A 16,117-nucleotide genomic window follows, 5' to 3' on the forward strand; every position below is an offset into this window, starting at 1 on the left:
AGAGACACTGGCGGCCAATTATGCCAACACATTCAGTGCCAAGTTGAGCAAAATATCGCGAAAGTAATAGTACCTCCAAAAGTTATTGGCAGAGAATACTGCTGCAGATCGTAGTTGATCTAAAAATGAACCAACAGCAGCCTTCGCAAAAAGGTGCTCTGTCACAATGGCGATGACGCTGCGTCAGATGGATCTGGCTGTACCAAGTCAATCTGAATCTAAATGAGCCTGCAGTGTTTTGAGTCCCCGAGAGACTAAGTGAGTATGAGTGGATGTGAACAAAGTGAAACCATGTGAATTAGAGCTTTTTCAAGTCTTGTGCTCGGAATGGGTTAGTGAGTCTGTATCACACATGTGAGTCATTGTGTATTTTTGAGTTCTCGAGTCTGAATTGGAAGATGAATCGATAGGTCATCCTCAATGAATCATAGTGTTTTCACTAGTGGTGACCATGCACTCCAGTAAGCTTGAGTTAGGACATTATAGCTTTTTTTCTTGCGAAGCTCTTTGTGCCATTTAAAGAGTGCTGAACCAAAAAAAAAAAAAGAAGAAATGTTTGGTTCTGGTTCAACATACCCAACTTCATTTTGGTTCAGTCTCAGTTTTGAACACAGGTACGGTGCAGTGTGCTTTCTGTGTTGCCGCGTAGCTTGGCAAAATAAATGGAGCTCAACCGGGCTCACTCAAAAATATAAATTTCACTTGCTGCTCGCTCGGACTCGCAGTTTGTTCTGAACCTGAGTGAGTCTTAGTAAGTTTACCAGCCTATGTTAGGCTCCGTCTTTGACCCGTTTTTGGCAGTGATGATTACTGTTTCCATGGTACCTTTCTCGACTAAGTACATTAATTTATTGATGCACATACAATGGAAAGCAAAAATGCTTGCGTATGAAGACCTAGAATTTCAGTGGGATCTCACATTTTGACTGTCGGAGTGCTTGTTTGTAGTGGAATCATTAAAGTGCATGAAGCTTGATTCAAGATGGCACATTTGCTATACCTGAAAAAATGTCACTATGGTACTAGTTTAGCCGTACACTCTGGAATTGGTTAGCAGTGTCGTTATGGGAGAAGCAGGGAGGCAGCTGAACTGTGATGCGAAGAACTCCCTTTCTCTTATGGGGGCTTTCGAGCTTCATTCATGTCATGATCATGCATCTTTTACATTGCTTTATATTGTTGCTTGTAGGCTGTGATGTAGCTTGCCACTGATGATCGTCACATGGTCTTGCTGTGTAGTTCTGAGTATGTTATGACTATCATAAAAACTGGTATATAAACAGAATTTAAAAGAAAAATCCTTCTCATTTTGTATAGCAGTTCTGGCACAACTTCCATTGTCATCTGGCCGCTACAGAAGAAAAATAGTATGGAGAAAGCATTGCCTATTTGTTGTTGCCGTTGCAAACACACAAAGTTCGCAAGCTCAGTGCAAGCATGCTTTACTGTCTTGAGATGCAAAATTACATCTCTGCTTAAGTGCTGCGTTAAAAAAAAAACATTGCTTCCTAGTTTTTCTTAATGTTTGTTCACAATATCACTAAAGCTGTAACTTCTAGTACGCTAAAGTTTTACTTGTCATTTCCAATAGGCGGCGTTCAAAAGGCAGATACAGGGCATCATGTACGTTTCTGTCATCTTTTGGCGCCGAGCGCTCAACGCCAGTGGCCTGCGAGTTGCGCGGCATGGGTTTTGCGTTGCCTTGAGAGATAATGCCACGCAGCATGGTGCATCCTACAGGCACTTCTACCCACAATGGTGGCTTAGTGGTTATGGTGTTGCGCTGCTAAGCACGAGGTCACGGGACTGAATCCTGGCCACAGTGGCCGCATTTCGATAGAGGCGAAATGCAAAAATTGCTGGCTCTCCCGTAATCAAGAGTAGATGTAAGCATTAAATGGGAACCGGCAAATCAGATTGGTTGGAGATGATACAAGCCACAATCTTAAAATGGGTGTAGTGCATGTTTGCAACGGCTACCCCCACCCCACCACACCGCCATAATGTGCGCTGGTCCATATGGATGCTAGAAGAATCTAGAAGAAGAAAACCGGCAGAAGGCCACATGACAGGTAGTGAAAGACGCCAAGAAGACAGTGTGCACTACCCAGCTAGAAGAAGAATGGATTGAATTCTGGGGTTATACATGCTAAAACCACGATTTGATTATGAGGCACGCCATAGTGGGATTTTGATCGCCAAGGGAATTTCAACGTGCCCTTAATGCACGGGATATGGGCGTTTTTGGATTTTGCCTCCATCGAAGTACGGCTACTTGATCCCACGACCTTGTGCTTAGCAGTGCAGCACCATCACCGCTAAGCCACCGCGGTGGGCAGAAGCGCCTGAAGGAGGTGCCCTCTATTGCTTCTTGAATGTCGCTATTGGAAATTACAAATAAAACTTCAGCGTACTAGAAGTTACAGCTTAAGTGATATTGTGAACAACCATTAGGAGGAACTCTGAAGCAATATTTTTGTAACTTGTTTCAGCAGTAACTATGCAAATGTCCTGTACAAAGGGTCGGAGGGCAGAGACCCCATGTTTAAAAGTTTTGACTGGTTCCCCGGATGATATCATTTTGTTCTCTCAGCTTGCCTGGATGTTCTCGTTTGTGTGCCCGGATTTTGTCGTTTGAATGCCTGGATAACGGGTCTGGCTTTTGGCTCAAGGGCACTTGAAAGTTGCCTACAACGGGAGCTAAAAGCATTTCATGCTTAAAAAACAATGGAAGATGTGGTAGCAAATGGGGCAGCATGGCGGCAATGCACAGTTTTAGGGTTCCCACAAACAGAAAGTGGTATAGTGCAACTGTCAACATGAACTGAAAACTTCACTCCACAGCCACCACGCTTGTTCTCATTCAGCTTAAAACCACTGTAGTGGAACTTCTTTGTGAGTACCTTGCACATGTTCTCCTGATAATGGCAGATTTTATTCATTGTGAAGTATATGAATATTCTTTTAAGTGCATCACTTCACGAAGAGGGAAGGCTTTATACCTTTAGCTGGAGGAGTTGAATCTGCAAAAATATGTAAGCTTTTAACATTTTGTAGTAAGACTCTGGTGGAAGAGCAACTATCCACTGGAACAGATGTTCAGGCTGTAAAAGAGGTGTCGTTAGCCACTGTAATTCATAAACATTGCACAATAAATATGAAGCTGCTAATCCATGGGAGACCATCGAAACGAGTGAATGGCCAGCAGTAATTTGGCAGTTAATTTCCCTGCGTGCTCCTTGGGTGCCCTGTGTGTGTTACTCATTGCCTGATGACAGGGTTGCGCGTGCCTAGTCCTGCATAACAAGTGCCCTGGTCATCACTAATAATGTATTGTGGGTTGTCAAAAGCGACTAGCGTCTGCCCCAGACAAGAATTCTGACGGCTCACGCGCGGTTTACGTCTCTAATGACGAATGAGTAAATTTTCTGAGTAAATTATGTTCTGTTATTAATTGCATTGCAGAATATCATTTTTTTTAAATTTTGTTTACCTCAAAGCCAGAGATCGACCATACGTTCCTATGTATACGGTACTCGTGAAAGCTTGGAGAAAACACTTTAGCTTGTTTCAAACCTTGGATCTTCTGAATATTGGTACTGCGACAAAGCTTGAGTACTCAGAACAGCAATGGCTCAAAATATGTCAGTTGCAGTGCATGCTACAAAGCACAAGACATTCGCAGAACATCGTTGAGGAGGAAAATTGAGGCAAACGTGGAATGAAGTGAGACACAGGACAGGGAGGAGGTGGGCACAGAAGCTGTGGTTTTCTAAGCAGGATTGTCGATGTGCTACTGCAGGTGTTTTATGCAACCTATACTGCCCGTAACATTGAGTCCTACAGCACGTAATAATTTGCAAATTATCACGGTCACTACTTCTCGCTTCTTGCAAAGCTGTAAGCTTTTCTTTCTGACAAAAGCGAATTTGAAGGGAAAGTACAGCTGGCGAGTAGTATTGCAAGCAAAATTTTGTGTGCTTTATGGTGATGTGCAGGTTTCATCTGGACACATCGTGGTCTGAAACTGGCGACCGCTACATGCTTAAGCTGTTCAGAGATTACCTCTTCCACCAAGTCACAAAGGATAACAGGCCTTGGATAGACATGGCTCATGTGGTACAGGCATTGAATAAGGTAAGTAATACATAGTGGATCTCTCTCTCTCCCCCCGTTTTTTTAAAGAGCTGTGCTTTCACTCGACCTTGGTTGCATGTTTGACTGAATGACTACCTCAGCAGGTTTGCCAAGAAGTTTGTTTAGCCATGGTCCCTGCTTTCTTTGCAGTGCATTGCTTTGCATTTGCCCTTTCAGACTGGTGATGCAGAAATGTTAGACTGGCATGTTCTGGATGGACACCAAGCTGTCTCTATATGTGGCTTGGCTTACAAGCTGCTTATGCTGTGGGGAAAAAAAATGAAACACCCTGAAAATGTAATTGTATGTGGCTTGTTAAAAGCTGCATGGTAGGTGTGCCTTCTACCACTCAATGACATTTTCATGCTTTTGTGTGCGCTTTGCTTGTTGGGAGAAAGAATAAAAAGGGCACAAATGTCTCTTTGTCTGACGTTGCATATCTAAAATGAAGTCAGGAATGCTTCTTTGCAAATGTAAAGGGAGCAGTATTTCTTTTTTCGTTGCTTTCTATTTAGTGCACGTTAATAGTGTTTGCAGCACGCAGGTTAGATGAGACCACTGTAGGTGTGAAGCAGCATTGCAGTTGCCATAGCAACAAAGTTTCTTGTTGCTTTCTTTTTTCTTTTTCTTTCATTTTCCTTGCACTGTCAAAGCTGGATGCTGGTGTACCCGAGAAAATCTGCCTCATGTCACGGGACGAGCAAAACATCCTCGTTGTCAGCTATGCTGAGCTGAAGCAGTGCCTCGAGTCCTCATTCAGCGAGCTCCTGTCTGCCACTTCATCAGCGCCACCTTCAACGTCTCTCCCCCCACCTCCGGCCAACCAGCATGCACGGTGACCACACAGAATGTTGTTTTATTTTATGTTTGCTGCTGCTTCGGTATGCACAAGCATGTTGCTTGGTTTTAATTATGCTGCCAGTGAAGAGTTACTCGGGTTCAGAGGCCCCTGATAAGGGACGTTTCAGCAATTTTGCTACGTGAATCTTGCTAGTGCCACTGCTTTCTGTGCATACGCAACAGTTTTCATTACGCTAGTTGACGCAACAGGTTATTACTTTTTTTTTCTTCCTCTGGAAATTTTTTTATCATTGCATGCCTTCTTTTCCTGTCTCTTGATAGTTTTGACAACTAGTGATGGGGTCCTTCTTTTTTTTTTCCTCTCGCTTTTTGTTTTAGGACATTTGCATAGGTGTAAGGCATTTACAGTTGAGCTCGGTGGTCTCCTTTCTTTTTCGACTTTTTGGCACTCTTGAGAGCTTTTCTCTGTTTTGCTGTAGCAAGATTATTTTTTATTCTATCCTTTTTAAGAAGTGTAGTCAAAAAATCTATTTACGCACACTTTTGCGCAGTCTTGGAAGTTGCTTTCTTGTCTTGAGCTTTATTAGTGATATTTGTGGTCCCCCTCCCCACTTTATTGTGTCTTTTTGTTTGTCCTCTGTGGTGCACCTTCTCTTGTACTTAATCATCAATGCTATCGCGTACAACTTCTGCCACAAAGTGGGCATAGTATTGTGCCAATGACTGTGGTGCAGGAAACTAAGCAGCGCATACTTGGTTTCGCTTTCTCTTAATGCTGAACCACTGCTATTCAAACGGCACTATGATAATGAACTTAATGCATAACTGTGAGGTGCAGGGGGAACCAAGAAAAAGTGCTTTTGCATGTGTGAATATATTCTGTTGTTTCTTCTGCAGTTAAACTTCTGCACCCAGAGAACTGAATGCAGAAGCTTGTTGAACATTTTTGTTGAGTCTCGAGGCAGCTAAACTCTAGTGAAAGCGCATGCTCTTGTACTGCATTCTGTCTATAGCTGTTATGATAGTTTCACTTAGGTGTGGAATGCATGGTTAATGTCGCATGCTGTAGCTGTCCAACATTTTGCTATGCGCCTCCTCGTTGCTCTCTGCTAGTGGTGGCCAACGAGCTGATCTTGCCGCCAGAGCAATAACGGATATGCTGCGCACTTGTGCTGTTCCATAGGGTTTGTTACAAATTCGTATTGTTCAAGGAAACCTATTAGGACTGTTTCTATTCCATGTCCTTCCAGGGGCCATATCCTTGATCAATCAGTTTATCACCTTCAAAAAAAAAGAACGAAGTGAAACATGCATCCAGTGGAAGGGGATCTGCGTAAAAAAAGGACTGAAGACAGCTTATGAGCACTATTTCTTTGTGGCATAGTTCTTGAATATATTGATGAGACGCCCGTCACCCCAGTGAGTTGTTGCACTTAGACATTGGGCCGCACGGAAAGTGAAAGTATCACTTCAAAGTGATCGGTCAAGAATACGTTTCTTCTACTGTGTTGCCGCTTGTGGCCAGACGGGCTTTTTGTAAAACTTCACTGCTGAGAGCACAAGACTAGGCCGCAAGTCTTGCCACCATGGCAATCGGTGTCGTAACACAAAACACAGGGTTATATATCCTATATGTGTGTGTGAACTTTGACTGCCCTCCAACCTTAAAGTTTGAGCTGCAACATTCAGCGGTTGCAGTTTATCTGTTGATGACAGTGGGATGTTGTCTCTGTTGAAACGGATTTATTTTAAGCAAACAAGGCATTTATTTTTTTATATGTGCTACTGAATAAGAAAGGGTACCTGAGGCCCTGCGAATACAAAGCTGGACAAAAAAAGTGCCGAGGCATGTTTTACTCATCGTTTTGTTGATGATATCTTGTCTTATAAAGACCACCCTCTTTTTTGCAATAAGTACCAGGAAGTAGTTTTTTCTGTTTGCATGGCTTATATGTATAGAGTACAAGGACAGTTTCGTAACGTTGCTCACGTGATTATAACACAAAATTTTATTGCAAAGGTTAGTTACAATTGCAGGAAGTTGCAACACTTTGTGTTGGTTGGATGTTCAATGCTCACCAAATTAAATTATGAATTTTAGTTAAGATTGAACACTGCTCACAAAGCATCATAAACTGTGTGTATTTGTGCAGGCTTTGATAGCCTGCATAAACGTGATCAAACAATGTTGGATATGGTGGCTCTAATTTTGTTACAAAAGGGCATCACGAAGCTCTTAAGACTTATGCCGCTCAAGGAACCTGCGTGCAGCTGCTGATTCTTTTCATAATGATACTGGCAATTGCTATGATATTCAATATATTTTCGTTATAATTTGCGCTTTCTCTGTTTGCTCCAGCGTTCATAACCATTCGGTCGCGTGGCAAAAAAGAATGAAGAACGAACCATATCGTAGTTCAACTAGTGGAGGCTACCAGGAGCCATTGTTGGCATTGGCCCACTGTTACGAAATCTTCCCTGTACTCTGAATCAGTGCGACGTCTACAGAAAATGTCCATCAGCCTGTATACTCAGCCTGATTTTGACAAACTAAGTGATCTTTGTGTTAGAAATCGGTTTTTTCTTTTTCCTAACAAAAGCAGCAAGTGTTCACAATTCTTCAGTAATACTTAATGTTTTCCCTAATTCCTTTCATGTTCCATGTTCACATGGCTTTTTCATGCCACTGCTTAGTGCTGTTGTTGTGGCAGGTGTGCTCATGTGATCGTGGTTGTTCTTGCCCCTTTTTTAGCCAGGTGCTTTTGTTGATAACTTTGTGGCTTCCAATGGCCCTGTCGGAACATCTTGGTACCTTATAGTTTAAATATTTGCCTGTAAATACAACTGTACATACATATGACACACACGCACACACGTACCCTTTTGTATGCATATATATATATATACTTATGGAGCCAAACTCAGATTGTGGTACTCACATTATTGGACTTTGAATCACTGTCATTAATCTCATCTGTAATGCGTGCATTTATGTGCAAAGGGGATCAGTGTGGTTGTGCAGTGCTTGCTGGCATCATGTACATAACTCACGTATGTATATGTACATAAAGGTAGGCATGAAATATATGCATGGGCGAGTGGAGCGCGGAGAATGTCATAGTGGATTGCAGAAGACCATTGGCAGCAGAGAGCTCGCTTTTTGCTGCAGTTAATTAACTTTACCAATTGCTTTCATACATGTGGCCACTTTGTTTCTTCAAATCGGGTTACAAATGTGCTGTAATCAAAGCATGGTGCATTCTTACAATTCTCTGTTAGATGCAGTGGCCTCCTCTTGTCAGATGCAAAAGTGTTCCAAGTTCTCTGAACGCAGTGTACAAACTAGGCAGAAAATGTTTAGCATAGTCAATGGTCACACAGCGTGTGTAGCTTTTCTTGCTGTGATCTGTTTGTACTTCATGCAATCCAGTGTGAGCAATCTTAAAAGAAAACTTCACTTTTGTGCTGTGGGCTGTATGCATGGGTACCTATTTCAGTAGCACATAACATCGGCTGCACGACACAGATGTATTGGCAGATCTGTTTTGCCATGCTGGCTAGGGTGTGTGCTTTCATTCATACTGCTTTGGAGCCAAATTATTCGCTTGCCATGTTTGAGCAATCGCAGTGTAATAATCTGGTAAGCGTCTCCTTTCTTGTGCTCCTGGGCATAAGGCATGTGTTAGCATAGCTTTAGCAGAGCCTTTGTGACACATTCCATTTAAGATCCCCCGCCTGTTATATCTTGGGAATGCTGCCTGTAATGAGTAAGGTTGCCATTATGTGAATCATAATCAAGCACCTCGCTTGGACCTAGCCGAGGAGAGATCTGTTGCTGGCTTGATAAGCCTAATCCCTCAGTTGATCTTTCAAACCATTGAAGCCTTGTGCGCTTCATCACTGAGAGAAAAACAAACAAAACAATTACTTTTAAGAGTACAAATATGGTGCGTCATTTTGAGCTGGATGTTGGGTTATGTTGGATCAATTAGGCTTGCACATTGATGAGCGTGTGTGATTCCATGCCATTCGATAATGATACAAGGGTCCTAGTGGCATTTGTGCGCACCAAAGCCATTTTGGGAAGTTCTGTGCAAGGGTGGTTGTTTTTGGAAAAGTGCTTGCCATATAGGATGTATAGGATCAGTTGTGATTTGCCAATAAGACACCACAGTGTCCTGTTTTCAGCTTTCAACAGATGGCACAATGGCAAAGCAGCACATGAAAATGTGGTCATAACGGATGGGAATGAGGGAGCTGTGAGTTATGTTTTAGGTGTGTGTCTTTCTACAAATGTAAATAAGTGGTGACTTTTTGTACAGTTCCTGTAAGAGCTATTTTTATTGGAAAATAAAGGTTGGAAACCCTTACTTGTGTCTGTGAATATCCCAGAGCAGCAAACTACACTCTTGAAGAAGTGGGAAGCTTACAATCATTTTCAGGTGAAAGCTGCAGTTTGGGGGAGTGCCTTAGCAACTTACTTGTCAAAATGTCTAATATTTTGCAATTAGTGGAGTTTGGCCATATTTTGCAATATTAAGCAGATGTTTTCGCCTCCACAGTGTGCTTCACTTTAGTCATGCTAGCCTGACGACATGTAATGTTCTCCACTCTTCATATAGATATTGTAAATGAACCCAGTACTCCTCGTTCTCGATGAGAGAGAGAGAGAGTAAACGTTTATTGTAGTATAGGTTGTTTGGTTATGGTGGGTGGAGCCCCTCCTCCAGGGCCCCACTGGTTACAGCGGCTCGCTGGGCCTGGTCAAGGGTCGCCAGTTGGCTTCCCAATTCCACTTTCGCAAGTCGCGCCTCCCACGACCAGTTATGGGGAGTGTTGTCTTGCAGCGGCGAGGTGGCCGCCGCCGGACGTAACGCGCACTGGAATGTTATGTGTTCCAATGTCGGTGTTCCTTTGCACCACGGGCATTTGTTGCTGTATTTGTCTGGGTACATTTTGTGTAGCCTGTATAAATGTGGGAAAGTGTTTGTTTGCAGGTGGCGCCAGTCCCGTGCTTGCCTCCTGTCTAGGTCTGGGTGGGGAAGGGCTTTGGTTCGCCTACTTAGCCGTTGTTTTTCGAGGAATTCTCTTGTCGCACCGGGTGTCGAGGTGTTCTCTCGGGCGGTGTGGCCCGCGGCTCGGCCTGTCATGCCTCGAGCCAAGCGGTCCGCCCGTTCATTCCCCGCTATCCCTGTGTGCGCCGTGCACCAGGTCACGGAATAATCCATGGTGAGCTCTGTTCCTAAGATGCGGAAGACGCAGCCCGGTAAAGCCCCCCCAAGGAAGAGGCGGCAGGTGTCCTGCAAGTCTGTCAGGACGTAGGCCGATTCGCCCTTAGCTTCCGCGGCGCGTATGGCCAGGGCTATGGCCACAGCTTCGGCCGTTGCAACCGATTTCGTGCATGTGGATGCTGCTGCGGTTGTTCGTCCTTGGCTAGTCACGACTGCTGCAAATGTATTGAGGGTGCCTGTATTCCTGTGATACGAACTCGCGTCTGTAAAGTAAGTATCCGGATCACTTCGCCGCCTTAGTAAGGTGACTGCCCGCGCGCATCTCCGTGCCACATGACGGACTGGGTGCATGTGACGGGGGATTGGCTCCACGTGGATCCGCTCTCGGATTTCAGATGGCAGTAGTATTGTTTCGCCGCCGCAATATTGTGGTGTCAGTGGATAGTGAAGTCTTTGTAAAACCGAGCGTCCCTGAGGTGTCGTGTTTAGCCGTTCACGCTGCGCCATTAGTGTGGCCGCTGCTCTCGATGAGAAACACATCAACAACAACGTCCTTCAACCCTTCAACAACATCCTTAGTGTGGATGAGTCTGACGACGGCATGGGCCAGCTACCCCTTTCGACATGCCCGACCCCGACTCTTGCAACCTGCGCAGTGGGTGAGTGCACCTGTTCTGACTGCCGTTGCTACCGGCTGCGCCTGCTGTCGTCTGCCCTCAAGACAAGGCGCGGCAGTTGTGGCGGGAAAACACGGGCATGTGCACCGCAGTAGCTGCCGCGGTGTGCAAGGACCAGATTGTGCATTGTGGAGGTGGACTAGCGCAACAGTTGCAACTCCAACAAATGGGAAAAGTGGGAAGACCACGCATTGTGTGCACGGCCGGAAGAACAAGTGGAGTACGAAGAGAGGTGTTGGCAGCAGAGATGCGACTATAATCAACGACAACGTGCCTGTGCGAAAGTGGAGAATGTGGCCAGTGACTTGGCCTCCGAAGAACGTCAGCGAGAGCAGATGCGAGTGTCTAATCGTCTGTGTCGAGCACAAGCTAGTGATGAAGATCACGCACTGGGGGCCGCTCGCAAGCGTCTAGCTAGATCATTCGAGTCTGTATCCATGCGGCTGAAGTGCGAGTTGCCACCTTCTTCGATTCACCGGGGCAAATACCAAATTCAAGAGAATATTTCTGGATGCCGAGCTTGGCCATAGTTGCTCGGTCTGCGATTGACAGCTTTGCTGGCATATCCGGCACCATATGAATGATTCAGCCCGATTTAAAAAAACATTTATTTCCTGCGCCGAGTTGGGGATGGAACATAGCATCTATAACCCCTGACCTCTGGCATCAAAACTAAAGGAGCTCCGCATAGCGTGCCTAAAAGCCAAATATGCCACTTTGGCGGCCACAGACCAATGACTAATGACACGTTGTTACTGAGGATTCATTTTATTGTAAAATACTCATTTGCAGGTTATACTGCAGTTCTTGTTCACGACTAGGTGGCACGCGCATTGCATTGCGAAGCAGCAAACTCTGTTACGTGCGCCCCAGTGACACCCACTGATGACAAAAAGACGCGCCTTTTCATTACGAACGCTCTATGGCCCGCTAGGATCACATTTGGATGGAAGTTTAAAGAACAACTCCGGCGATTTTTTTACCATGTCATGCGTATGGCATTTTTAGGTTCCCGATACCCCCCAGTCACACGCCTGATAGTAGAATTCCTCCGCAAATTATAACATTTAAATAAGCAAAAGAAAAGCGCTAAAATAAAAACGAAAGCTGACCGAGCAGCCGAGTGAGCATTTTCGTGTGGCGTCACGAGCGGCACACTACACTGCGGAGGAAAGAAAAAAAGTAGCAGCTTCGCGCGAAAGGTGAAGCATCGATTGTGATAGCAAATTAGTTGACAGCTACACGAAGGAAGGATAGTAGGTTTATCACAAGTATAAACTTGTAAATGTTCGCTAACAAGCATCGTGTCGCACGCACACAGCAAACATGAACACATCTGACTCTATGACTGCGCACATTCCCTGTCAAAACGCTGGAGTGAAGAAGCGCGGAAGCAGCAGCGAGCGAATTGACCTTCGTGCTGCCTCTCCTTTCTACAAGAACACAGCCCAAACGAAGCAATCAGCACTACATCGTAGATCACTTTCAAAATAGGGCCCGCGCGCCCACCCCCCCTCCCCATGCCTCGCACGTAATGGAGGAAGACTCGTCAATTCTGCCCTTTCTTGAGCGCCCAAGATTGAGCCATCATCGTAGGCTGACCCTCGCATGCTTTCACTCGCGCATACACCATACAGTGCGCTGCAATGATGTTATCGCACTTGGACTTTATATACGGAACATTACGGCAACGCCGACGGTTGAAATGTGCCTGGAGTGTACGTAAATTGCTATTGCAATAAACCTGAGAGGCCGTGACGTCACTCTGTGAAGCTAATGCCATCTTCGCCTGGTTGTTTCTGAGCGCTCTCGCGAGCGGCATTGTCCTTGGCTGGTTGAAAGAGCGTGTGCGCCCTGCATTCGACCGGCTCTTCTCGATTGCTCTGCTCCATCTTTGAGCGCTCCGAGCCCTGTTGTCGGAGCAGTCATCGAGATTGAAACGTCATCGCTGCGCCGTGTTGCTGCTGTTGGCGATGGCCCTCCGTAACCTAGGCTGCTGCATGCTGGCATCTTGACGAACGGTCGTCCCGCCGGCGCGTCCGCCGGTTTTCCCGGCAGCGCCGGGAGTTTTGGATAGGCGAAATATCATACGTTGGCAGTAGTCGCGTGGTTTCGCATCTGCCATTTCCTCCTCCGAGAATGAGTCACACGTTCGGCTTGCACACTTGTCCTCTACCTATCAGCTCGGGGAACGCCGGATCTGCCCGACTCTGCTTCGGGGGATGGAGCTGACCAGTCGAAGATACCACAAGTGATGCCGGAAGTTTGCGTTACTCCACCATCTTGTCGGGTCAAATGTCCGGGCTGCTCGGACATGCGCACACTGTAGTGATCCGGCCAGCGGATTCAATAGTAGTGTATACCATCATACCACACGTACGCTTGCAGCCACGCGCAAGCTCGCGTCAACACGCCTGTCGCGCCTCGCGATGAATGGCGGTTTGCATCCACAAGGACGCACGACAGCGCGCGCTCGCTAGGCTCACTCATCGACGCCTTGGCAGACTCCACTTCATACTTTGTTATTGACAGTGTTTCAAAATGCTTTGTATCTATAAATGTAATTGTTATATTTTTATAGCTGTTAGATCTGCACAAAAAGAAAGAAGTACTTCCTTGCATCATATAAATCTGCTTCACTGAGTGTTGAATGTACCGCGCCGTAGCTGGGTAGCCAGGCGCGCCGAAGTGAGACAGCCCAAGCGCGCGATAACAGAGAGGAGCTGTTCCCCGAGCACGAGGCATTGCCCGAGCTCATGCAGCGTTTCGGCGCGTACGAGCCATGCCGCACCGTCTGCGCATGTGTGGGCGTGTGGACACGATCCTGCGCGGCGTGCGTCTAAATGTCGTACAACAATCCCTCACGTGACCTTATCCTAGGTACCTAGAGACAGCATTGTTTAGGGACTTTTGAGAAGGCGCAATGATTTTGCCATGTGGCGCGTTGAATCGTTGAATCTCCGGCCTACGCCGACCGCTGGTCGTATGTCTCCACAGTAGGTTCAGTATTTGTTGGCGAAACGTCGTGCAGTAGTAGTGGTGTGTCATGTCGGCCTTTGGTCTCGGTGAACTCTGGTGGTGTGAGACCCGTATTTCTGAAGAATTCAGTGGTGTTGACGATCAAAATATTCAAGTGGCACAGCGCTTCGGCAATGCGATTTGCGAACCGGCGCTGTACAGCAGCGCCGCTGCGTTCGCCCTTTTAGGCAGCGTCATCACATCGCACATGCACCTTTACTTGACGGGCGTCGTCATAGACGGAGGTATTGTAGGCGTTCTTCACCACGACTTACGTTACGTAATATAATGCTTAAGGTGGTGTTTGGTCACAACTGTTCACGCGTCCTTGAAATGGGGCAGCGCATGTTTTCAATCGTGTTCAGCGCTAGTGCGCCATTCGTGACTTAGTATGATTTACTTTTATTGTGGGTTTTACGACAATTATCACGTAGTGCGATGAACTTAACGGAGCTTTAGGACATCACATGGTCTGCCAGAATTCCACGAACTAAAATGCAGAGTAGATGTTTAATATTATTCGTACAAAGGGCGCGATAAACACGATGAGGTGGATCTTGGTACTGTGCCCTGTTATGTTCAGCTGCATCTCTGCCCGTGTTTTGTGCTCGTAGTTTTAGTAATGGGACGCAGGGTTCTGTATAAAGTTGAAACGAATGAATGTGTATCTGTGCGTATGCAATAACTCCACCACAACATATTTGTGTAATGCAGTGACGGGATGTATGGCAGCCCTAGTTACAGCTTTGATGTCCCCATTACCCTGAAGATACTACCCCACCTGCTCTTGAACTCTCTATTTGCCGGTATTTTTATTTTCACATGCTGAATGGTCCCACCGCAATACATATATGTAGTGAGGCAAAGCTTATTAAAGTTGCCAAATGCTTTGACAGTGTCAGACCTAACAGTTTTAGAGTGACATGGCCAATACAATAGCCCAGAACTTCACTTTAACCATTTTATTAGGACTGTCAAACTAATCTTGCAGCACAGAAAAACAATGTAAACACCTCAAGAGTTGATTAGCAGGTAATACTGGAAAGCACAAGTCTAGTGGCCAAGGGTGTGGTGAAGTGCTTTAAACACTCGACTGACGCACACCTTAAGTGCTTAGAAATTTCTAGCATATTGATGCAGGGTGAACAGACTTACTACAATATTGGTTGCATTACAATAAAAATATTAGTATTGGATAAGAGGACGCAAGCGACTCGTGTGCTGCTTGGTTATGGAAACCACATGGGTCCCAGAAGTACCCAAACAGGGTTCTTGTTTACGCATGCTGCTTGCGTCCACTAATCTAAAGCTCTCTAATGTCGGCAGTATAAAGAGAAGCTGTAAAAATTGGGCTTTGACATTCACAACTCCAATTTTGTTTCTTCTATACTCATACAACCCAAACACTACGCTGTTGTGACAGCATCTGCCTAGTAGAACTCTTGCTTGGGCTAGTTGGTTCATGCTCGAATGAGTAAAGGCAAGGCGCAAAAGACCAGGACTGAAGAAGGACACAAATGACAGGACCGGCGCCACTCACAACTAGGTTTATTTCCGCAACAAGCCTGCCTTATGTAGGTCAATCTAGCCGAATCACACACGAACCGTTACAAGTACAATACAGCAATCCATCAACCACTCGGGAATCATATCTGGCACAAAAGATAAAATGAGCAAACAAGAACCACACGTGGAGCAGCACGGGAAGCAATTCATCGAGCACAGTCTTTACTAAGCCAACGGGGAGAAAAAACGAGACATGAAAAGCATCGTCTACGCTTCACTATCCGCTATCCAAAACATAACACCATTCAAACGCCTAAGGCCCATTCAGTGATAAAACCCACACGACTATGGGAATAATGACCAACGAATAACATGAAAAAACGTGAAGAAAGGGCGTCTGAGTACAGTGTCTGCATCCAAACTAAAATCTCCAATAGTCACTCACCTAAAAAATTGATAAAACATGTGACCGCGCGAAAAATGAAGCATGTGACAAAAAATGAAATGGACAGAACAGTTGAACGATAAAGGGTCTAAACAACAGCGCCTGCGTCAAAACGAGAGAAAAAAATGCAAAAAATAAAATGAAAAACGTGACAAAACCTGTAAGAGCCACTATAAAATCGTCAACAAAATAAAATATAAATAAATGAAAGGAAGACAGACGGAAAAAACCTAAATGATATCGCTCTAACATGAGGGCTAAATGTAACCTAAAGAAGTAGTCTCCTTGTCACTAAGCGCAAT

The 16,117-nt window shown here is 45.4% G+C and overlaps 1 protein-coding gene across 2 annotated transcripts in view; it reads left to right on the forward strand.

The window, feature by feature from the left end:
* The window catches only part of PAN3 (Poly(A) specific ribonuclease subunit PAN3), a 57,399-nt gene extending 48,091 nt beyond the window's left edge, over positions 1-9,308 (forward strand). For both annotated transcript variants that reach the window (XM_050182609.3, XM_050182610.3), the window contains exons 15-16: positions 3,999-4,137; positions 4,791-9,308. In XM_050182609.3, coding sequence (XP_050038566.1) covers positions 3,999-4,137; positions 4,791-4,976 — 325 coding nt within the window. In that variant the 3' untranslated portion in view covers positions 4,977-9,308. The remainder of the gene's footprint in view (positions 1-3,998; positions 4,138-4,790) is intronic.
* The last annotated feature ends 6,809 nt before the right edge of the window (positions 9,309-16,117 follow it).

The sequence above is a fragment of the Dermacentor andersoni genome, chromosome 4, assembly GCF_023375885.2.
Source record: "Dermacentor andersoni chromosome 4, qqDerAnde1_hic_scaffold, whole genome shotgun sequence".
NCBI lineage: Eukaryota > Metazoa > Arthropoda > Arachnida > Ixodida > Ixodidae > Dermacentor > Dermacentor andersoni.